The sequence below is a fragment of the Gopherus evgoodei genome, chromosome 4, assembly GCF_007399415.2.
Source record: "Gopherus evgoodei ecotype Sinaloan lineage chromosome 4, rGopEvg1_v1.p, whole genome shotgun sequence".
Lineage (NCBI taxonomy): Eukaryota > Metazoa > Chordata > Testudines > Testudinidae > Gopherus > Gopherus evgoodei.
The window spans coordinates 118,566,514-118,591,724 of NC_044325.1; the positions used below are offsets into that span (position 1 = coordinate 118,566,514).

The following is a 25,211-nucleotide window of genomic DNA, read 5'->3' on the forward strand; positions in this document are numbered from 1 at the left end:
TTCAGGGCAACTGCACCTGTATTCCCTTTCTATGGTCCCTTGAGGACACCCACTCTAGGCTTCCTCAGCAGTCACATCTCTTGGGCAGAGACCCAGGTCTCCACTCCCTCCTAATTAGGATTTTTCCAGGCTGCACAGTCCCCTTCTTACACTGTGTGATATTCCCGGCAAGCAGCGTCTGTACTTTGCTTTCTCTCCAAATGATTTAAACAGCTAAGTGCTCACACAACCCTATCTAAGCAAGCACACTTAGTCTTAAGGTGAAAGTATTACAGGGAAAAAAATTAAACAAACAGTAAAAACCTACATGCATGCTAGTAAGCTTACCAGAGATCACCCCAACTAACCTTGGGTTCGGATAGGTGTCAGGTTTCAAGACTCATGACTGAGATTTTCCCCATGGTTAGAAGGTCAGAACTATCTCGGATTCAGAACCATCATGAATAGTTTGGTCTTTCCTTTACTCAGCTTGAGTCTTTGATCTTCAGGTTCCAAGAACAGATAATCAACAATATGGTCTCTCTGGGGGTAGCTTCAAAACTCTGGGTTTTTGCATAACTGGATGTGGGAAATTTACATTCACTCCCCCTGGAGATTCCCAGGCGAACCACTCAACACTGTGTGTCCTAAAAGTCCATTCTTATCTGGCACATAGTTTAATACGGTCATTTGAAGTTCATAACACTTGCCAGGATTTACATAACATTCTCTTTCCCGTCCCCCTCAAGCCCCAGGCTATAAACAACACATTTTAGGGAGACTACAATGGGTCATACTGAAAGGTGAACTGACAGGCTGGAGGAAGGTTACCCATGGAGGTCCTCAGAGATCAGTCTTGGGACCAATCTTCTTTGACATTTTTATTAATGATCTTTGCACAAAAAGTGGGAGTTTGCTAATAAAATTTGCAGTGGACACAAAGTTAGGAGGTATTGCCAATATCGAGGAGGACTGGAATATCCTACAAAAAGATCTGGATTTCCTTTAAAGCTGGACTAATAGAAATGGGATGAAATCTAATAGTGCAAGGTCATACACTTAGGGACTAACAAGAACAGTTTTTGCTCTAAGCTGGGGACTTATCAGTTGAAGTGGCAAAGGAGAAAGCCCTGGATGTATACCTTGATCACAGGATAAGGCTGGTAAGCTTAATTGGTTGAAACTGTAGTGCAGAACAGAATTATCAGACACCTAGATGAATATGATTTTGTTGGGGAAGAGTCAACATGGTTTTTGTAAAGGGAAATCATGCTTCACCCATCTAATAGAATTCTTTGAGGGGGTCAACAAGCATGTGGACATGGGTGATCCAGTGAATATAGTGTACTTAGATTTTCAAAGGCTTTTAAGCAATGTAAAGTGTCAAGGGATAAGAGGGAAGGTCCTCTATGGATCAGTAACTGGTTAAAAGATAGGAAACAAATGGTAGGAATAAATGCTCAGTTTTCAGAGTGGAGAGAGGTAAATAGCGGTGTTCCCCAGGGGGTTTGTACTGGGACCAGTCCTGTTCAACATATTCATAAATGATCTGGAAAAAGGGATAAACAGTTGTGGCAAAATTTGCAGATGATAACTTTTGAATAGTTGAGTAAGTCCAAAGCAGACTGTGAAGAGTTACAAAAGGATCTCACAAAACTGGGTGACTGGGCAACAAAATGGCAGATAAAATCTAATGTTGATAAATGCAAAGTAATGCACATTGGAAAACATAATCCCAACTATACATATAAAATTATGGGATCTAAATTAGCTGTTACCAATCAAGAAAGATGTTAGAGTCGCGGATACTTCACTGAAAACATTTTATTCAGTGTGCAGTGGCAGTCAAAAAAGCTAAAAGAGTGTTGGGAATCATTAGGAAAGGGATAGATAAGACAGAAAATATCATTTTGCCTCCATATAAATCCATGGTACACCCGCTTATTGAATACTGCATGTAGATTGGTTGCTCCATCTCCAAGATATATTGGAACTGGAAAAGGTACAGAAAAGGGCAACAAAAATGATAAGGGATATGGAACAGCTTCTGTATGAGGAGAGATGAATAAGACTGGGACTTTTCAGCTTGGAAGAGAGATGACTAGGGAGGGATATGATAGAGGTCTGTGAAATCATGACTGGTGTGGAGAAAGTAAATAATGAAGTGTTATTTACTCCTTCTCATAAGACAAGAACTAGGGGTCACCAAATAAAATTAATCGGCAGTAGGCTTAAAACAAAAGGAAGTATTTCTTCACACAATGCAGTGTCAGCCTGTGGAACTCTTTGCCAGAGGCCTGATGTGAAGGCCAAGACTATAACAGAGTTCAAAAAAGAACTAGGTAAATTCATGGAGGATATGTCTATCAGTGACTATTAGCCACTATAAGCAGGGATGGTGTTCCGAGCCTTTGTTTGCCAGAAGCTGGGAATGGGTGATGGGATGGATCACTTGGTTACCTCTCTCTGTTCATTCCCTCTGAAGCATCTGGCATTGGCCACTGTTGGAAGACAGGATACTGAGCTAGATAGACCGTTGCTCTGACCAAATGTGTCCGCTTTTATGTTCTTACAATAACTGAGCCACCAATGAGCTGCAGCCGTTAAAAATGTAATGCAGTCCTAGGATCCATCAGGCCAGGTATTTCCAGTAGACACAGGGAAGTGTTAATACCATTATACAAGGCATTGGTGAAACCTCACCTGGAATACTTTGTGCAACTTTGGTCTCCCATGTTTAAGAAAGATGAATTCAAACTGAAACAGCTGCAGAGAAGGTCTGCTAGGATGATCTGAGGAATGGAAAACCTATCTCATGAGAGGAGATTCAAAGAGCTTGGCTGAGGGGAGCTATGATTGCTCTCTCTATATAATATACTTCAGAGGGATAAACACCAGGGAGAGAGAGGAGTTATTTAAGCTAAGTGCCAGTGTGGGCCTGACAGAAATGGATATAAACAAGTTTAGGCTTGAAATTAGACCAAGGTTTCTAACTGTCAGAAAAGTAAAGTTCTGGAGCAGCCTTCTAAGGGGAGCAGTGGGGGCAAAAATACTGACTGATGTCCAGACTGAGCTTGATACATTTACGGAGGGGATGGTATGATGAGACCGGCTACATGCCATTGTAGGCAATCTGTGACTGCTAGTAACAAACATCTCCAGTGACTGGTGATGGGATACTAGACAGGGAGGGCTCTGAGTTACTATAGAGACTTCTTTCCCAGGTGGGTGTCTGGTGGGTCTTACCCACCCACTCAGGGTCTAACTGATTTGCCATATTTGGGGTCGAGAAGGAATTTTGCCCTGGGTCAGATTGGTAGACCCTGGGGGTGTTTTGTCTTACTCTGCATCATGGGGCACAGGTTACTTGTAGGTTTAAAATAATGTAAGTGGTGCATTCTCTGTAACTTCAAGTCTTTAAATCGTGATTTGAAGACTTCAGTAACTCAGCCAGAGGTAGAGGTCTATTACGGGAGCGGGTGGGTGAGGTTCTGTGTTCTGCAGTATGCAGGAGGTCAGACTAGATGATCATGATGGTCCCTTCTGGCCTTAAAGTATGAGTACCTTTGGACTCCAAGTTACTTAATTTTAATTAAATATACTTGAAAAATACTATTACAGGAAGTTGCCATGTCTGTCACACATAATGGCATTGCTGAATTTTATTTAAAAAATCTCAGCTCATTGAGTATTTCTAAGAACTCTCTCATAATTCTGAATGTTGCCAGTGACAGCTGCCAATTTCTCGTTTCCATACGAGAAACATAATTCATCTAAATCAGAGAGACAGAAAAATTAACATTTAAAGGCATATTTTTTTACTGTATGCCTTTCTGTACCCAGTACTTGAACCTAAAAATATTCAAGTATTATAGAGAATGAAGGGTAGGATTGGAAGTATGGACATCTGGGTTGTCTTTCTGACTCAAATTTTGTCCCTCTATTTCTCTGTCTATAAATTGAAAAGGGCTGATCTACGTCATATGGCAACTATGGGTTGTAAAATTGCTATTTAGGTGCCAAATGTGCGTAGATTTTTCTTTCTAAAATGGGTTGGCAACCTATGGCACACATACCAAAGGTGGCACGCGAGCCGATTTTTTGATGGCATGCGGGGCGGGCTGAGCCACTCAACCTATCGCTGCTCTGGGGTTCCTGCTGCTGGCCCCTTGCCAGCTGAGGTCCTGCCGCTGGTCCCACTCAGCACCCGCTGCTGGCCTGGGTGAAGGAACCCTAGACTGGCATCAGGCTGAGACCCCGGCTGGCAGGAGCTGGCAGCAGGCAGCTGAAACCCCAGAGCAGCGGTGGGCTTAGTCATTCAGCCTGCCACCACTCTGGGGTTTCTACCGCCGACTCCTACCAGCTAGGTTCCCACTCAGCACCCGCTGCGGGCCTGGAGGAAGGAACCCCAGGCTGGCAGTGGGCTGAGACCCCTGCTGGCAGGAGCCAACAGCTGAAAAAGCAGAGCACGGGTGGGCGGAGATGCTCAGTCCACCCCCGAAACCCCAGATATGGGTAGGCTGACCTCAACCTGCTGCTGCTCTGGGGTTCAGGCTGTTGGCCCCATGCCAGCTGCAGCTCCGCTCAACTTGCTTCCAGTTGGAGTTCCATTGTAGGCCTCCTGCCAGACAGGGTCCAGGCTTCCGGCCCTGCTCAGCCCTACCAGCTGCCAGCTCCACTCACCTCAGCTGCCAATCTGGGGTTCCAGCCACTGATCTCCTGCCAGCCACTTATCAACTGATTACTCAGAAGCCTTTGTGCAGCTTAAAGTATCCAAATACATGCCACCAGACATTGGAAAACTAAGCAAGGGCAAGGATCACACTAAACTAATAAGAGCTGCATTTTAATTTAAATTTAAATAAAGCTTGTGAAACATTTTGAAAACCTTTACTTTACATATAACAGTAGTTTGGTTATATATTATAGACTTATAGAGAGACCTTCTAAAAACGTTAAAATGTATTACCGGCACGCAAAGCCTTACATTTGAGTATATATGTGAAAACTCGGCACACCACTGCTGAAAGGTTTTAGAACAGGGGTTGGCAACAATAAATTGCTATCTAAGCCATGTACAAAATTTTAAAGTATTTAAGAGATTGCTGGTTACTGTCTGACTTTCTAGAACTACGCTGCTGCTTTTTTTGTTCAGTGAAAAGACCCCAGTGTGTGTAATCAAATCCTTTTGAATTTGTCTTGCAGGATATGTTCTTTAAATACACATGGAATAACTTCTTGCATACTCAAGTAGAAATCTGTATTGCATTGATTCTTGCAAGTCCCCTTGAGAGTACAGAAAATGGCACAATTTCAGATCAGGACTCCATTGGGGACAATCTCTTACTGAAACATGTAAGTTGTGCTTTTGTGGACATTCTGACATTGTAAGCGTTGGTCTTAACTATTGTAGCTGTTTCTCTTTCTAGTGGAAATAAAACCATGTCTTATTAAATAGAGGTATGTAATATTAAAAAAAAAAGTTAGTGATAGTTCACTACCCATGTTGAAGGCATGGTTTTGTTGATGCATGGTAGATTGCTCTCCAGTCTGCTAGGGGCTGGAGGGCTGCAGCAATAGCTCATCCATCCCTAGGATGAGACTGTTGTAGGAGACAACTAGTGTCTTGGGTCTATCTGAAGAGGAATCCCTTTAACCTAAGAGTAGATTTGACTAGCTCTGAAGAGTATCCTTTCTGGTTTGCTGGGAGGCCTGTAAACGTTCTATGAGGCTTGTAAACAGTGTATGATTTGGGACCCAAAGTTAGGGTAATCTGGACATTCTAGGCTATTAATTTTGTCATTCATGAAAATAGATTTTCTGAATATAGCTCATAGTTCACTTAGGGCCAGATTTTCAAAAACGTTCAGTACTCAGCAGATTATTTTGAGAACAAAGGGACCTGAACACTTACTTAGATGCATAAATAAGAGTTGTAGAGTGCTGATCTCAAGAATTTTGGTCTTTAATGTAGTAAAAAGGGCTTAATGCACTTTGAGTTTTGTTGTGTGAACTTAAAAATACGTAATGTGATCTAATAGTTTTCTGCCTGAAACTAATTGCTACTTCTGTCTGAAATTATCTTAATATATGATACTTTGTACTTAAGCTTCTAGAAATACTAAGCAAACACTTTTTTTTAATAGCTTTTTCTTAAGTGCCAATTAGTGGAACGAATACTTGAAGCATGGGAAATGAATGAGAAGAAACAGTGAGTAACAAAGCCTTTACTCCTTTCCCAGAAATTGAAGTGCTACATTAGATTTGATGTAAGATATGAATGCATGTTCAGTTTAGAATTGAGTCTACTACAGTAAAAGCTTTGTTATCCAGCATGTTGGGGGAATGGGGAGAGGGTATCGGTAAGTCAAAAATTCCAGTTAATTAAGAGGGAAGGAATTCGAGTGCGGGAGGGGGCTCAGAGCTGGAGGTTGGAGGGTGGGAGAGGGTGTGGGCTGCTGGATCTGGGCAGCACTCACCTCTGGTGGGTCCCCAGAAGCAGTGATGTCCCTTCCACTCCTAGGCAGAGGTGTGCCTCCGCCCGCAGGCGCTACCCTCACAGCTCCAATTGGTTGCATTTCCGACCAATGGGAGCTGCCGAGCCAGTCCTCGGGGTGGGGCGCAGGCAGTGCTCCTAGCGTGGCTTCTGTCTAGAAGTGACAGGGACACGTTGCCGCTTGCAGGGAGCCGCCCAAAGTGAGCACCACCCTCCCATTCCCCAACCCCTTACCCTGAGCCCCTCTTGCACCCAGACTCCCTCCCAGAGACCGAGCCCCACAACCTCTCCCACACTCCGAACAACTCGTGGCCGTTCCTCTGCCTAGGAGCAGCAGGGACATGTCGCCCCTTCCGAGGAGCCACACGGAGCCAAGTAGGGAGCTTGCTGGCCTTGTGCCAACCGAACTATAAATCGGACTTTCAGTGAAGATCAGAAATGCTGGTTTATAGAGCTTTCCGGTTGGTAAAGTGCTGGATAATACAGCTTTTATTCTGTTCTCTCTCCCCCCCCACACCTTAAAACATATTTTACAAGAGGCATAAACTAACATGGAATATGTTGAACATACTTTTCTCCTTTTGTCAGTAGATGTGAGGTGTATTTATCTTTTGTACATGAATAAAAATAAAGTTAAGCTAGTAAAATAACTTGGGCAAGGAAGCACACTGACACTTGGACTAGAGCTTCTGTTGGCCTTTTAATTTTCTGATTTCAGTTCCTTACACTTTTCTTCCCCTGGCAATGTTGATCCTTCCCAAACTGAACCTGTAAGTCCAATAAGTACAGGGTTTGGAAATTCCTGATGGATCCTGGTGTGAGCCCTTGATCCAACTCTGGTCCATCAGACCCTCCTGTACATCAGGAAGAGGTACTGAGAAGTGCTATTCCTGGCACTGTGACCTCCAGGTCTGGGACTCATAGGAGCAGAGTGAAGGGTTCCTCCAGGCTCTCATCTAAAAAGAGGGCCTTTTCTCCAACCACTTCCAAGTTGAGTGAGGGGCTATGCTCTGGTACAGGAGTGTGAGGCTCGCACAAGGAGAATGCTACCATTCTCCCAGCTCTGATGGGCTAAAGCACCCTGAAACCAGCACTGTGTGTAGGAGTGGGGCAATCCCTGATACAGGCAAGATAAAAAACAAAAATAGGTACCTTCTACACAGACACTACCGTCACGCAATTGTAATGAGTCATTAGTACCAAAGACTGCAATGAGACTACTGCTGGCAGCACCATGAAAAGAAGGGAGCCCATTCCACTTCCTTTGAGTCTAGGGCTAGGTATGCTGCCCATCGGACATGGCCATTTTCACTAACCTGGAATCCCTGCTCCTGTCAGAACAGATCCTGAGCAGGGACAGCTCCACACCATTCGTCCAAGGCATGCAGGAAAGGGAGTGTCGCTCACTGATACCATCTACCAGATGGGGTGTAAGGATCCCAGTATCAACGTCACTGCCCATGGATTTTGAACCTGCTACCTCATCTGATGAGTTTAGTGGTAGGGGGTGAGTCCCATCACTGAGATAAGGGGTCTGTATCTCATAAGAGAGATTGTGCACCGCAGAATCAATTGTACCCTACCCCATGGAGACCACCCCAGTTTCCTTTCGTCTCCTCACATTAGCTTTACTGGGGTCCATGGGATCCATACATGCGACAGTTCTTACAGTACCATAGGGAATCCAGACAGCCCTTCCTTTGCAGAGAAGATCCTGAACCACAAAAACTAATGGAGGGAAGAGGAGGAATCACCAGCTCAAATGGAGTTGGAATTTTCAAGTGCAGGAGAGGTGGTTACACTGACCTCATCATTACCATGTGATGACTACAGGTAATGTAAAAGCAGCAAAGAATCCTGTGGCACCTTATAGACTAACAGACGTTTTGGAGCCTGAGCTTTCGTGGGTGAATACCCACTTCCTCAGATGTATTCACCCATGAAAGCTCATGCTCCAAAACGTCTGTTAGTCTATAAGGTGCCACAGGATTCTTTGCTGCTTTTACAGATCCAGACTAACACGGCTACCCCTCTGATACTTGAGGTAATTTAAAGACCAACTGAAGAAGACAACTGACAGACCTTGCCACATGTTCCACTTTTACCTCAGGTTCTGAGAAATATGGAGCAACAGGGAGTATCAATGATGTTGATTTGCTCCCAGATGGCCCAGGCAATTCTGGTTTCCCAGCATTCACCAGATATCAGCATGCCCATGCTTCCATATTCAGCTCTTCCCAGACCTGTTGAACAAGGACAGAGGCAAGATCAGACATCCCACTCCAGCATTCCTCCACCTGATAGCCTGGTATTTGTATGGGCAACGAACCTAGAAAAGGCATATTCAGAAGCAGTACAATCTGTCCTTAACAGTAGGAAGGATTCCATACAAGTGCTACACAGAAAAGTGGGAAGGAGTTTTTGGCTTGGCACCAACGTTGTCTAATAACCCCAGAAGATGACAACATCCCTGTCATTTTGAACTACCTTTTCTCCTGAAAGACTTTGGAAGTATCTCTTAGCTCTATATGGGTGCACTTAGCACTTAGCAAGACCTGTCACCCTCTGGAGAACAACCAGAGGGGTGAAGAATGTTTTTTAAAAGATAGTGTTGGTGTTAGAACCTCTGATAACAAAACCTACCTTGATGGGGACCTCAGTCTAGTCCTGTCAGAATTAATAAAGACTGTGTGAACCCTTGGCATTATGTTCATCTGTCAATGAAGGTTGCCTTTCTGGTTGATATCACCTCAGCCAGAGGAGCAGATAAGCGGGGGGCCCTCCTGGCTGATCTGCCTTACACTTTCTTCCACAGACAAAATTTCGCTGGGACTACTTTGGAAGTGAATTTTTGATGCAATCTCCGAGTTCTATCTAAATCAAAGTATTCACTTATCTGTTTTCTTTCCAAAGCTTCATGGCACCCAGTGAAGGATAGGAGACTTCACTCTGGACATATGTTGGACCATAATTTTCTACCTACAAAGGGCAAAGTGCTATTTAAACCTTTGTGGAATGTAAGGGAGGGGAAGTAATCTCCTCTGACCCTTTCCAAATGGATTTTGGGCTGCATCCTGCTTTGAGTTAACGATGCCCCTTCTCCACCGTCGTGTGAGGACTCTCTCAACTAAAGCTGAGGCTGCATCAGTAGGTTCACTTCAAGACATCCCTCTCCTCAAAATCTGTAAAGTAACAATGTGGGGCTCTGTTCACACCTTTACAAGACATTACAGCCTGATGCAAGATCCTTTATCTGATGCTTCCTTCAACGGAGCAGTTGTCTGATCAGTGGTGCAGCAGATGTCCTTGCATCCCCCTCCTCAATCAGTACTGCTTGTTCATCATCCACAGGAATTACACATGTAGACCATTACTTGAGGGAATGTTACCTATCTTGTATAGTAATTGGAGTTCTTCAAGGTGTGCGGTTCCCATCTCTGTTCTCTGACTGCCCTCCCCCTCTGGTCCTAGGGCTATTTGTGGTAGAAGTTGTTGGTCTGCACCACCCCTTATGCCCTCAGTTCACCACATGAGGATGAAAAAGGCACAGGCACAGACCAATGGACACAGCTGGCAAGAATCTTCTGGTGTTTGGCTCATGGAGCGCATGCGTAGCAGCAGTGGAATACCAGTAGTGACCCATATTTGAAGAACTCAGTTACTGTATAAGCGAAGTAACTTTTTATTCTGCAAAGATCTTGGTGTGCTTTGTTGGATAGTGTTGTGACACTGAACTCTCATGAGGAAGTATGGAAAATGACTTCTGTAAGAAATATGCAAGCCCACCTTTAACTCTTATTGCACACTGTAGTAAATATAACTAAAGAAATCCCAGTTGTTTTGTTCTTCAGTAAGTTTTTTTGTTTGTTTGTTTTTTCCCCCCCTAAGGATTATTAAAATTGGGAGCCTAATGTGAGACTTACATTCCTGTGACAGGACACCAATTTATACTACACACTATTTATATAGCACCAAAAATTATGCCTGACACTTTAGACAAGGACTTCAAGCGCTTACAATCTAAACTTCACATGAGTTGCTTTGTAGGAGGCGATGCAATATAAAGCAAAATTACTGAGGGGCTGTTCTTGACTTGGTTCTTTAACTTCTACAACCTTTTTGTCTTTATAATAGAACATAGTCTCTCATTTTCTGATGTTGAATCCATATTCTTCCTCCTTTTGCAGTTTTTATTCCTGGCCAAATACTCTGGTCTTGTGGAGTCTGCTTCTCGTCTTAGTATAGACAGAAACGAAAGAGACCAGCTATTACATAGGTTTTCATACCATGCCCATTTCTGTGATATCCAAATACTTCCAAACCTACAATAGGAAGTAGTACCTCCAACCGCCAAAATAGACCATGATTTAAATTTGGAGAGAAACTGCTGGTCATTTCTCTGCCCCATATATGGACAGTTAGAAGTCATCTGTTATGCTAATTTATATATGTTTTAGGCTGATAGATGTACTGTAGGAATGAGGGAGAGGGAGGAAATGGTAATTAAACACAAAAGTAGTCACTCACTTCAGGCCTTCAGTCTCCTTAATTAATTCCCTCCCCCCTCAAAAAAAACCCCTAAATGCTGAGCAATCACTCGTGTAGGATTTATAGAGCACTAGATAGAAAGGGAGAGGTAAAACAATGAGCCAAACAGTATTTACTCTTGAGGACATTCTGTGCCAAAATATTAAATTCTGCACCAAAAAAAATTAAAATTCTGTATACAGTATTTTAAAATGCTGCAAAATTCTTTAAATTTAATTTGTCAAATAAATGTGGAGGCTCCAGCATGGCACTGGGGAGCACAGGGCACTGGCCGCACAGAGGTGAGAGGTCACTGTGCAGCTCTCTCCACCTCCATCCCAGACACAGACTCAGCAGTGAGGCTGCACCCAATACTGACAGTGCAAGGATGGGGCCTGCCCCAGAAACACCCCAGAGCCCTGCCCCTCTGAGCTTAGTCAGGTATCTGGGTGTGGAGGGGATCTTGATACAGAGGGGCTTGTTGGCAGGTTGTTGGTGCAATAGTAATGGGACTCTGTAGGGGGTCCAGTGAAGGTGTTTGAGGCTTAGCAGGGTCTGGGTGTGGGAGGCTCAGTGGGATGTGGGGGTCAGATGCTGCGAGAGTAAGGTTCAGTGGGGTGGATATTGAGGTCTGACTGGTTGGGGCTTGGTAGGGTGGAGATCTGAGCGTGCATGGCTCGGAGCTCATTGGCAGGGTTCTGAGTGCAGAGGGTTGGGGGTGAGCCTTGGCAGGAGGGTCTTGGTATGAGGGCGTCTGGATGCACAGAGGTTGGGCAGATGAGGGAGCAGCTCCTTGTACAGAGATCCTTCCCACTGCAGCTGAGGAGCAATGGGTGCAGGAAGCAGGGGGAGAGGGTTCACGAGTTTGCAGAGCTTTCTGCAGCTGGGGGAGAAATCACTGGGTGGGTCTGACCTGGCTGCAAATGCCATGCAGGGGAAAAGGAAGTCCCATCCTCCCTAGCCCAGCCCAGACTAGCAACTGAGCCTGCACACGTTAGGAGCCACCTGCTGGGTCTTCCTCAGTTCCATCTCCTCCCCCACAATGATTTACCTCTGCCGGCTGCCCTGGGCACCCAAAACATACTGCTAGGAAGGGTTATTGACGGCTCCTGTGGTTCCCCTTTGCTTCCCCATCAGAGAGTCATTTTTTCTACAGGGAAGCAAAGAAATCTGCGGGGGACATAAATTCTTTGCATGGGTAGTATTCCCCCAGGAGTAAATGTTGTACAGATTAAGTCTGGAAGAACACCACACTTGGTTGTAAGCATGCACACAGTGTATGTCAGTGCTTAAGCTTGCCATGCTTAAATATCTTCTCTGCTTTCACAATGCTCGAGGAGGTTCTGCTTGATGGCTGTGTTTCTCCATTGATGGGCTTGTCTTGCCTCTCCACATACAGTAACTGACAACACTCCATGTGGATCTCTGTGCTTTAATCAATTAACTTTAAAAGCAAGACCAATTGAGTTTTAAATTGGATTGAATTGTAGCTAAAAGACTCATGAGAACATCTTGTCTTGGTTTTTATTGTGGGTTTGTGGTGGTGAAATATTCACTATAATCAGGCTTGATTCATATAATCAAGAAAGGGCATCAGTTAAGAGATTTTGATAAAAGTGTAACTCTTAATAAGGTGTCTGATGTTAAAATGGGGTTGAGACCCACTTTGGGGTCGCAATCCACCGTTTGAGAACCCGTGCATTAAACTATATTGAATTAAAACCACTTCATTTCTGAATGTCTCTCTATACAGAGGTTTAATGCAGTCTTTCAAACAGGGCTATGTTAATGTGAACTATGCATCTTTTAGTTTGTGCCTGCAGCATCCATGTGGGGCAGTTAGAGCATAACATTTGGTGTACTCTGCTTTTCACACCTCCACAGTGTGCATTGTGGCACAGTGTAGACAAGTCCCTTAATTCGTTAAACAAAACCTAATTAAGGTCACTTTAATTCTGCATGAGTTTCCACACAGGTTTAATGCATTTTAAGTAATCCACTTTAACACCTTTAGTTAATTTGTATTCATTTTCCTTAGTGCTTCTGTGTAGACAAGCTTTTTGTGCAAGATGTGGCTTCAAAGTTTTCTTTATCTTGAGCTGCCCATCTAGTTGCTTTTGTAACTGAGAAGCTCATTTGAACAGCAGACTAGATGCCTACCTGTCCAACCGGGCAAGTAGTTCCTTAACCCAATCTTGCTTTTCCTCAAATGCGGCCAGTATGTCCAGGCTGAGAACAGAGATCCCTGTCCTGCAACCAGCTGCTGGTGTTTGGCAGTGAAGCTCAGATCTAGATGTTTCTCTAACTTTCAGTTTCTCAAGGCTAGGCCAGCTCCAGCTAGTCTTTACTGTTCTTCTTCGAGTAATTGTTCATATCCATTCCAGTTAGGTGTACGCGCCGCGCGTGCACATTCGTCGGAAAACTTTTACCCTAGCAACTCAGTGGGCCGGCAGGTCGCCCCCTAGAGTGGCGCCACCATGGCGCTTGATATATACTCCTGCCGGCCCACCCGCTCCTCAGTTCCTTCTTACCGCCCGTGTCGGTCGTTGGAACAGTGGAGCGCGGCTTAGCTGACCTCCACTTCCCTAGCTACTCGTATTTCTCGTATATAGTTATGCAGTTATAACCCTTTTATATATATATTTGTATAGTTATACGTGTTTTCTTTGCTAACATGGTTAGTTTAGTTAGCGGGGTTCAGGAAGTAGCCCCTTCCATGAGCCCAGTGCCGGAGCCCATGCATGGCTCACCGGGTTTTAAAATGGGCCCGGCCTGCCAGAAGCCGCGGCCGAAGGGAGATCTACATGACTCCTGTTTGAAGTGCCTCAGGGAATTACACTTGACAGCTAAGTGCGCCATTTGCAAGGCTTTTAAGCCGAGAACAAAAAGGTGCGGGACTTTCACTTACCCCTCCATCTTGGGCGCCGAGCGATGTTCAAGCGGCGGGCAGAAGCGCCTCCTCGGCACCGGACCCCGCCGGTACTACCAAGGCCTTTCGGCACCGGCCGTCGCCGGCACCGATGTCGACTCGGCACCGCTCCCTTCTTCCGAGGTCGAGAGCCTACGATTCCTGCTGGTGCCTGGCGGCTCCCCGGCACGCGCCGTGGTTGAGCCCCCTGCTCCCACTGCTTCCGTGCCACCTGCATCGCAGCCAGAGAGCTCGCCTAAGTTGCATTACCCGGCACCGACACCTGCAGAGGCACCGATGACATCGGCACCGTCGATTCCAGTCCCCCAGGGCCACTGAATCCGGTGCCTGGCAGCTCCCCGGCTCGCGCCGTGGTAGAGCTTACTGCTCCTGCTGCTTCTGTGCCAACTGCACCGCAGCTAGAGAGCTCGTCTAAGATGGTTCGCCCGGCACCGACGACGTCGGCACCGTCGATCCCGGTCCCACGAGGGCCGTAGAATCCGGTGCCTGACGGCTCCCCGGCACGCGCCGTGGTTGAGCTACTGCTCCTGCTGCTTCCGTGCCAGCGGCACCGCAGCCAGAGGGCTCGTCTAAGTCGGATCGCCCGGCACCGACACCTGCTGCGGCACCGATGACGTCGGCACCGTCGATTCCGGTCCCACAAGGGCTATCGAATCCGGTGCCCGACGGCTCCCCGGCACGCGCCGTGGTTGAGCGTATTGCTCCCGCTGCTTCCGTGCTGACGGCACCGCAGCCAGACAGATTATCTAACTCAGATCGCCCGGCACCGACACCTACCGAAGCTCTGATGACCTCGGTACCGTTGATCCCAGTCCCACGAGGGCCGTCGAATCCGGTGCCTGACAGCTCCCCAGTATGCACTGTGGTTGAGCCTGCTGTTCCCTTCACGCAGGAGACGTTACCAACGGCGAGGGCTCTCAGTGCCATGACAGAGTCAGTGCTGCCTGACCCGGGCACCGCCGGTACGGGTAATACAGTCTCTTCAGGGGACTGTCCCCTGTCAGCACAGCAGAGCGGCACCGTTCATGATCACGGTCCCGCAGACACTCCAAGTCCTGTCGGCACGCCGGACACCACTGGCAGTCCCGGTGCTGTTTTCCTCGGTACTGGTCGCACTCGCTGCACCGGTCGGTATCCCGTTCGCCGACCCGCTATCGGCACCGTTCCGACTCCTGGCACCGTGGCAGGTACCTTGACTCCTGTAGCCTTTCCCCGAGCCTCGAGATCTCGGTCGACCTCCCGACACCGTTCTGGTTGCGGGTCTGGATCTCGTTCCAGGTACCGATACGCCTCCCGGTGCCGGTCCCCGGTGCCGAGTTGGGCAAGGTCCGAATGAGTCAGAGACTCTGCCTGTGCCTTCTTTTAGTACCTCCATGGCCGTCCGGACACGCATCCGTGTCATCCCATATGCGCAGATTTTATGCTCAGGACCACGATCCTGATATGATGGCCAGCGGGCGCCAGCCCCGAAGCAGAAAGAGGCTTGGCGAATGAACCTGCTTGGCCGCCAGGTGTACTCTGCAGGGGCCCTGCAGCTCTGGGTAGCAAAGCAACAAGCCTTGCTTAGCTGTGATAATTATAGCACCTGGGTGAAGGAGTTTCTCCCTCAAAACTCCCACCAGGAGTTCGCTGCCGTCTTGGAGGACGGGGGAAAGAAGGTTCCCAGAGCGTCCCTCCAGGCCTCGTTGGACGCAGCAGACTCTGCGGCCAGCACTCTGGCCTTGGGTGTCGCCATGAGGTGCATTTCATGGCTTCAGGTTTTAAACCTCCGGCCGGAGCTGCAGTATGCCATTCAGGATTTATCCTTTGTTGGTAAAGGCATCTTCGCGGCAGAGACAGCCCCAGACTGCGAAGCCTGATGGACAATAGGGTCCTAATGCGTCTCAGCATGTATACGCCAGCGACCAAACGCAGGCCTTTCTGGCCCCAGCCGCCATACTCTGTGCCTAGCCAGAGGCAGAACTCTGGCAAACGGCAAGGCCAAGGTGGTCGCAGACGAACGTCAGGACCCCTAAAGAGCCAAAGTCAAGGTCCCTCGCAATTACCACTGGGACCAAAGACGGACCTTCCAAGGTTCGCCTGAGGGCGGTGTACCAGTCGCAGGACGGGATCCCGATCCCGCTTTCTCCTGGCATGGCCCCAGTTACTTTCAGATCGCTGGGTCCTGCGCACGATGGAGCATAGGTACCACCTTTAATTTGCTCCAGCCCTGTCCCCCTTCAGCGGACGAAAGGGGCAAGGGGTTTTACTCCCGTTATGCCCTAGTCCCCCACTCGAACACAGGTCTCAGACCTTCCTGGTCCTGCACGGACTCAACCGGTTTAGGATAAGGTTGAAGTTCTGCATGGTATCCCTGGGAACCATTATTCCATTCTTGCCTCCTGGGGGCTACTATGCCGCCCTGGATATGAAGGACGCGTACTTTCGCAATGCCATCTTCCCTCCGCACGGGAGATGCCTCCGCTTTATAGCCAACGGCCATAGTCGCCGCCTACCGTCGCTGACGTCGGATATGCGTTTTTCCGTATCTGGACGATTCGCTTATCCGAGGAGACTCTGAGACACAAACCACTCAGCGCGTGGGCATCGTCACGGTCTTATTCACAGGTCAAGGCCTGCTGTTTACTATAGAGCAATCCACTCTGGTTCCCACGCAGAGGTTGGGCTTCCTAGGGGCTATCCTGGTCTCCTACCTAGCCGGAGCCTGCTTATCACAACTGCGGTTTTAGGCGATGGCAACAATCATCTGAGGTCTGAAGGCTTTCCCAACGAACTCAGCTCATTCTTGTCTCAGTCTCCTGGGTCCATGGTTGCCCGCAAGTTTGTAACCAAACACGCCAAGCTCCGCCTCCGTCCTCTCCAAGTCCGGCCCACCTCGGCGTACCGCTTGGACAGGGTGCCAATGGTCATGGTAGTCACCGTTCCCTCGAACGCCTTAGGCTCCCTAGAGTGGTGGCTAACTCCCTCCTTGGTGTGGACAGGGATGCGGTTTCATCCGCCCCAGCCCTCACTGCCCCTGACGGCGGACGCATCATCTCTCTGCTCGAGTGCTCATGGTCACCTCCGAGCTTAAGGCCTTTGGTCTTCTAGGGAGCTGGCATTCCTCATCAATGCCCCAAAAATGAGAGTAGTCCGCCTGGCATGCCAGGGGTTCCAGCGGCAGCTGCGAGGCCGTTGTATCTCGGTGTTTACAGCCAACACAACGGCCAGGTGCTTCATAAGTATTCAGGGGGGACATAGTCCTCCCCCCTTTTTTGTCAGGAGGCCATCCATTTCCGGGTCTTTTGCATGGCCCACTCGATGGAGCTGGCGACGTCCTTTCTCCCAGGCGTTCGGAACGTCTTAACTCTTTGACTCAGCAGGTCTTTCCTGTCTTACGAGTGATCACTCTGCCCCATGTGAGGCGTCCCGCTTTCCGGAAGTGGAGATGTTTCCTCACACAGACCTGTTCGCTCACCGCGAGAGCAGGATATGCCAGGTGTTCTGCTCCTTCCAAGGTCTCTCCTCGGAATCGATCTTGGACGCATTCCTGATGCCGTGGAAAGGCCAACTGCATTATGCCTTCCCACTGTTCCCACTGGTTCATTAGGTCCTGCTCAAACTCCGCAGGGGCAGAGCGCGCATCATCATGATCACTCCAGAGTGGTCCAGGCAGCACTGACATACCACGTTGCTCGGCCTGTCAGCCCAGACCTCATCACTCAGGGCAACGACAGGCTTCGTCACTCGGACCTGCAGCCTCTTCGCCTCACGGTGGCTGCTGCGTACCTGAGTCGGGGTGACAGGCTGCCTTCCACCTGGTCAACGTACCGGGCCAGGTGGAAGCGTTTCTTTTACAGCTGCAATACGCTCGATCTTGCTCCTGCTGAGGTCTCGATCCCCTCTATTTGGCCTGCCTCTGGCCTTCAGCGGCAGGACCTGGCGGTATCATCGCTGAGGATACACTCAGCAGCCATCTCTACCTTCCAGCAGGCTAAGATGGACGTTCAGTGTTCTCACGCTCTATGGGTTCGAGGTCCCTCAAGGGCTTGGAGCGCTTGCACCCTCGGGTGCGCCGCCCAGCCCCGACCTGGGACCTCAACCTAGTCTTGGCCAGACGGGTCTCTGAGATCAGAGCTCTTACGGGGGTTCCGCCGTACACTAGGTTTCACAAAGACAAGGTGCAGTTATGACCGCACCCGGCTTTCCTCCCTAAGGTGGTTTTGGCCTTTCATGTTACCCACAGCTCAACGCAATGGGCACAACCGTTGCACTCCTTGGACATCTGTGGAGTGCTCGCATTATATTGTGCTGACAGAACCATTTCCTAAGGTGCCCCAGCTCTGTCCCGGTAGCGGGCCAAAGGGAGGGCTTGCTTGTTTTCCTCTCAGAGGATCTCATCTGGGGTGATGGCGGACATCCCCACTTGTTATGATTTGGCTCATATTTCCCCAAGCCACATCACCGTGCATTCTACCAGGGCTCAGGCTTCATCTGCCGCCTTGCTGGCTCGTGTTTCTACCCACGAGATCTGTCGCGAAGCTCCATTGGTCCTCGGTCCATACCTTTGCTTCGCAGTATGCCCTGGTTCAGCAGTCAAGAGAGGCTGTAGCCTCTGGCTCAGCAGTTTTATTCTGCCACATTTCACTCCGACCCCACCGCCTTTGTAAGGCTTGGGATTCACCTAACTGGAATGGATATGAGCAATCACTCGAAGAAGAAAAGACGGTTACTCACCTTTGTAACTGTTGTTCTTCGAGATGTGTTGCTCATATCCATTCCACACCCGCCCTCCTTCCCCACTGTCGGAGTAGCCGGCAAGAAGGAACTGAGGAGCGGGTGGGCCGGCAGGAGTATATATCAAGCGCCATGGTGGCGCCACTCTAGGGGGCGACCTGCCGGCCCACTGAGTTGCTAGGGTAAAAGTTTTCCGACGAATGTGCACGCGCGGCGCGTACACCTAACTGGAATGGATATGAGCAACACATCTCGAAGAACAACAGTTACAAAGGTGAGTAACCGTCTTTTGTCCTTCAGCCCTTCAGTCATTTTGGGAGCTGCTATTTCCAGTTCCTTGTCAGGCGATGTTAGCTTTGGCAGTGGAACACTTTGGACAAAGATCTAGGAATTTCTAGTAATGTCCTGAATGCCATTCTCAAACTACAGTCCCAACTAATCTGGTACATAGAAGTTTGTTAGCCCTTGTGTTAGGCTAGCCCTGAGACAGATTTTACAAAATTTGGGAATATTTTATTGTAGCCTGAATTAATGAATTATTTTAGCACTGTTAGAGGCTCAAAACTCCCTTTATGGAATATTTTGAAGTATTAAGTGAAAAGTATTAGTTTTCAGGAAAGGTGTCTGAACGTCTTATGTGAGGTAGGTTCTCCAAACCTGTTAGCAAATTGGATCTAATGTTAAATGGATTTTTGCTCTTATTCTGACCATACTAACTTCCCTCAAAACTATGTAGAAGCAGGAGAATAACTTGATGACTAAACATGCTGCTTTCTTTATCGATAGCTTTATGTATTTTAAAAACAGTTCAGAGAGGGAGCCCAAAAAATGTGTGTTAGCAACCCAAAAAACGTTTTGATTTGAAGTATACATTACTCATTCTCCTTATGAGTATTTAAAGTACTTTGCTTCCTCACTTGTCTGGTCTAACTTTTTGTGTTGCTTCCTTGGATTTATAGGCTTAACGTTCCATAACTACAAAATACTTCAAGATCCAGCTATTTGGGAAGATGAACATTTGAACTTCTCTTTTTCAGGGCTGAAGGAGGAAGGCGGCATGGTTATATGGGTCATTTAACAAGGATAGCTAACTGTATTGTGCACAGTACTGATAAGGGGCCAAACAGCGCACTAGTACAACAGCTTATTAAAGGTAACATTAAACTTCAGCAGGTTTGTTTCACCATTCTGTTAGTTGGATTTGTAGAATTAAATCATGCTAGGAATGTAAAAGGCAGCTTTTAATAGGGGCTTTCTTTCCAAAAGATGTTTGTCCCAGGGAAAGAAGCAGACTTCTTACTGTTTGTGTAAGTCCAGGTAACCTATTAAATTATATGACTTGCTCTCCCCAAACTTAGGTAAGCAGTGCCATGGCTGCTTCAAATAAATGTGAGCGGGGGTTGCCTGCTAAATTCCCTCTGAGCAGCATGGCCACACAGCAGCTTATTAAGCACTGCGCAGGGGCTTAGGAAACCTAGCCCTAGTGACCCTGCTGCAGCCGGGGGACAGGTGCTCCTTCCCCAACCTGAACCCGGCTCTGGCCTGGACCTGCCATGGCCAGGAGAGAGGTGCCCGTATCCCACCTAGCCTGGCCCAGCAACTTGCCATGGCCAGGGGACAGGTGCCCCTCTCCTGGCTCCCACCTAGCCTACCCCTCTCCCCCAACCCCCAAGTTGCCATGACCAGAGGATAGATGCCCATTTCCCAGCCCCAGCCCACCCCTCGACCTGCCATGTGTAGGGGAGAGAGACCTATCCCACGGCCCCAGTCCCAGAGCTGCTGCGGCAGGGAGAGGTGCCTCTCCCTTCCTAGCCCAGATCCTGCTGTATAGAGAGCTGGGGGGAATCCTCACTCCCTGCCATAGCCCTGGGGCAGCCTACACTCCAAACTCCTCATCCCCGGCTCCACCTCAGATCCCGCATCCCCCCATCCCAACCCCAACCCTGCCCCAGCCCTGAGCCCTTCATCTCCAATCCCACCCCAGAGCCTGCACCCCCAGCTGGAACCCTCACACTCCTGTACTTCAACCCTCTGTCCCAGCCCTGAGTTCCCTCCCATACTCCAAACCCCTTGGGCCCACCCCTAGCACATAAATTTTGTTATGTGCACCAGTACAAAGGTGATATGTCTCACACCTCCTCCATATTGGCACACTTAACAAAATTCATTCATCACATGTGTGGGGAAAAAACAGAGGGGAACACTGGTGGCTTGCCCTAATGAAAACTACACTGAGTCAAGTATATTCTGGAGAATGGCTTATTTACACAGGTACTTCTAGAATAATTAATCTCTCCAGCATAGGCCTTCTCAGTCTCAATATCCCATGTATTCCTTCTTGCAGTGTTAATCTTTCCCAAGTCCTCATGTGCTCAAGGTTACTCCCACATTCCTTATACTCATGTACAGTTACAGGGTTACTGCACCAGTGAGCCACTGAGATTGTCATCTAATAGACTGGAAATGTCTGCCTGAAAACCACACCTTGTTAGAATAAACAGTGCCTGAGAAAATTTGCAATTGTATGTATAGCATAACATGTTCTGCAGTGATTTTTGCAAGTTTAACTTTGGGAGCTGAGAAGAGAGTGAAAACTAACTGCCTTGAGTGATACTGGTACTAAACTTTTTTCCTCCATTTTACTCTAGAGCTTCCAGATGATGTCCGGGAGCGATGGGAGACCTTCTGTACAAACTCCTTAGGAGAAACTAACAAAAGGAACACCGTGGATCTAGTAGGTTTTGTAAGATGAAGTTTGAAAAGTTACTGCTGTTATAAGGGCATCCTTTTCCCTTCCCATGTGTCAGGGATACGGTTGCACTGCGGCTTTTTCAGCCATCATGCTTCTCAGACAGAATGTCATCAAACCTCTCCAGTAGCTGCACTGTGGAATCGGCACCTCCCTGCTTTCCTTTGCAAATATGGCTGCCTTATTGGCAATTTAATATGGTTTTGCAAGGGTGTTTGGAGTTGGGCTCGTATTGTATTGCACCTCACTCTTAAAGTACCACCCGACAGGAAGAGGTCACTTTGGGGTCTTTGTAAATCCAAACTGCTTGAAAAATTGAGACTAAAATAACTCATGGGGTTTTTCATATACAGTATGTAAGCAAGCCTACATACATACGGTTAAAGTGAAACTGCTTCCTGCATCATTGAATGATGCACACAAATACCTACCTCACTTTTAATAAAGAAATATAATTTTGCCTTGATTAAAGTCCTGTCATGACTATTCTGTTCTGCACTGAGTGTTTCAGAGTTTACATTGGCCTTTTAAAGGCTAAACACCATCTAATTGTGAGGTGCAGAAATAGTCTTAAACAGAGCTAGCATTTTCTGTTTGTATTTAAAGTCAAAGTGTCAGTGTAACAACAGTCAGGTCCCTCAACTCAAAATAGGACAAACGAGTATTTATTTATTTTATTTTATTTTATTTTATTTTATTTTATTTTTAAACTGAGGTGGTTGCCTATGTGGGTCTCATTATAATTGTTTTTTTTTAAATTTCTCCAAGGATCACTGATTTCTTTGTGGGTTCACTAAGTGGCAATTATACATCACTAATTTGGACCAAAAAATTAATAAAGATTTTTAAATCGGTTCTTAATTTATTAAAATTTTCATGTGAGAGTACAACAATGCAAGATTCACAGCAGAAGGCCATGTGTAAAATAAAAATTCAGGACCCTAGAGTTGCCTAATAAAGGCATAAAAACAGTGAATTCGTGGGGTTTTCTGATATCTGTAGTGGATACTAGTCAGAACTGCATTGGATGTTTATTCAAGAAAACAATGCATCCTATGAATTTTTTTGATCTATAGCCTTATTGGAAATGGCCCACAGGTTTGCAGTGTGATTCTGGTCCAATTTATAATCTTCATAGCCTCCTGACATTTAGAAATGTTGCATGGTTTAGGTAAATGTGTGAAACCATTACATTTCTTTGCTTTAGAAAAGCTTTCTCTTGATCCTGGTGTAAAACAACCTGCCACGATTAATACTAACCTAATCTGAGAAACATTAATCCAAAATATAGATTACTAGTGTTGTGCAGTCAGAGTCTCCAGCAGTTTTTCTTACAAGTTTTTCTCCAGGTCAGTCTAAATTTTTAAGCCAGGTAGAATATTGGATTATTAACTTTCTTTGATATAGATATGCCCCATTCCTTTTAAAACTGTATAGCTAACAGAATTCCAGCCAAAGTGGGGCCAACAGAGTTTAATGCTGAATTGTCTCATGTTCAGTTTGTTTCTTGGATTAATGCAAGACTCCTAGCTCTTCTGTAATAGATCCCCTTGAGTCTGATAACTGCAAGTCTCTCACAAATGGGGGTCTGATTTCTCCAGGTACACTAACTGGTCTGACGTACGCTCTAATTAAAATAGCACTTTTAAGCAAGTTTGCTGTTGGAAGTTCATTGAAATAACTAATCATTGTAAAGATCTCCAATTTTTCATGATCATGGTATCTCTTCCATCAAAAATAAAGTCTTTCTTACATTATTACTTTGGGGCCTTTAACACAATTCTTATTTTGAAAATTTTAAATAGTTAAGGAAAGTGATTTCTATGGAGAAAAGGTATGCATTTAAAGATTAATTTGTGTATCCTAATGGTAAATTGCTCCATTCATGAGACATGAAAAATCTCAAGAAGAAAGACATTGGAACTGATAGTAAATACACAATGGGTACTTGTAAACAACACTAAGTAGCTTCTAATTTTTCTTAAACTGTAAAAACTGTTTCGCTATTGTCTTTGGTAAATTACTAGAGCAAGAGTTCAGATACAGGTCTTTTAATCTAGTACTTGCTTGAGCCCACTGACTGTGTTAAATGAAGAGCTTGATAAGAATCCTGAAGTGTGTTTCTTGCAGATATGCCTCAATTTGGTTTCAAGCCCATTCAGTTAGCTGGAATTTTGACTTGAGGGTTTAAGTGTTTACTTTGGTTTGATTTTGTTTGTGTTGTAGTTACCTGTTATTTACAGATTTACTAGTTAAAATTTAAGAAACTTGAAGTTGAAACAAAAGTGATTGGGATTGTGTTTAATCCTGAACAGATGGTTTTGGTAGACTAGAAAGCAAGATCAGATGACATGATTTACTCTGTTCCATTTTATAATACCTAATTGAGGCCTAAAACAAATTTTCAGGTGAAAAATATACCATATGCACAATCCACACTATAATTTATAAGTAACTTGCAGTTTACTGTTGAATTGTTCCAAGGATTCATTTGGTTACTTAAGTTGTTTAAAACAAGTAGTATTCCATTCCCCTGCGGGGCCATGAATTCAAAAACATTGCATAGAAGAATCTTGCTGTTTTATTTTTACACTTTTATAATTCTTTCTTTGATCTCAGATTGTGGGTAGTTTTTAGGGAGTGAAACTGATTTATGTGTGAATTGAACATTAAAGGTATTCTTTTTTAGGCTGTCATATTTGTTTCAGAAAGTGGATAATTTGTTTCAAAATAGAAAATAAAAGAATTGGTCCCTTTTCTCTATGCCAGTGGTTTTCAACCTTTTTTCATTTGCTGACCCTTAAAGTTTGAATGGAGAGGCTGGACCCCTTTGGAAGTTCAACCTGTGGTCTGTTGGCTCCTGCTGTAAAAGTCATAGACTAAAAACTGATTGAACAAAATTCAGCTATAAGCATTGCTTGTTCTCGGCATGGCATTTCACACTGTATGAGAGAGGGCACTAAACTGTGAGCTTCTACAGTAATGACAACACTTCTGGGGTTTGACCTGTAGGTGGGGGTATTCACATACCTTTCTTTAATCAGCTAAATGGAACACCTTTTCTTGGATCTAAAACTTTTTATTTTCATAGTCACCCTTTGTGGACCCCTTAGCAGGGCTTAACCAGAGCGGGTTAGCTGCCCAGGGTGCAAAATCATGGAGGTGGAAAAAATGGGGTGGGAAAATAATGAAAAATGGCAGAGGGTGCAAATGTGCTTGCTCACTTTAGACACTAAAATGCCTAGTTTTGGCTCTGTGGGTCCGCAGACCACAGGCTGAAAACAACTGCGCTATGCAGTGTTTTAGTTTTCGTAGAAAGCATTACTAAGCCTGATCTTAGTAAAGTTACCGGGTTCTGAGAATTAACCAGGAGTTGTAGGCACTCAGCACTTCCGAGGATCAAGACCCTGATGTGTAACTGTGAAAATGTGTGTGGGGGGCGGTGGGTTGTTTTTTTTTTTTTTTAATTTTGGGTTTTTTTCAATCTGTTTTTTTCACCCTTGTTAAATCATCTCCAGATTTATGGGCACATAACAATTGCTATATTGGACACTGGTGAGGCAAGACAGCGGCTGACTCCAGCAGTGGCCAGTGCTTCAGTGGAAAGCAAATTCAGCTTCCACCCTCAAAAATAGTGGTGTTCTTCAACTGTGTAGTGCTTTAACTGGGTAAAAGGTGTTTTGATTCACAGTGGATGACTGCTACACTTAATTGGTAGAATTGTTAATAAGCACACCTTCATGGAAGAACTTCCTTATTAACTGGAATAATTTCATATTTTATCTAAATGGTAAGCTACAGTTTTGCTCCTGTCC

At 46.2% G+C, this 25,211-nt stretch overlaps 1 protein-coding gene across 9 annotated transcripts in view; it reads left to right on the plus strand.

Annotated features, from left to right (window-relative positions):
- PPP6R3 (protein phosphatase 6 regulatory subunit 3) overlaps positions 1-25,211 on the plus strand; it is a 162,812-nt gene that overhangs the window by 94,870 nt on the left and 42,731 nt on the right. For all 9 annotated transcript variants that reach the window (XM_030560726.1, XM_030560728.1, XM_030560729.1 and 6 more), the window contains 4 exons: positions 5,185-5,334; positions 6,126-6,190; positions 19,685-19,800; positions 21,296-21,381. In XM_030560726.1, coding sequence (XP_030416586.1) covers positions 5,185-5,334; positions 6,126-6,190; positions 19,685-19,800; positions 21,296-21,381 — 417 coding nt within the window. The remainder of the gene's footprint in view (positions 1-5,184; positions 5,335-6,125; positions 6,191-19,684; positions 19,801-21,295; positions 21,382-25,211) is intronic.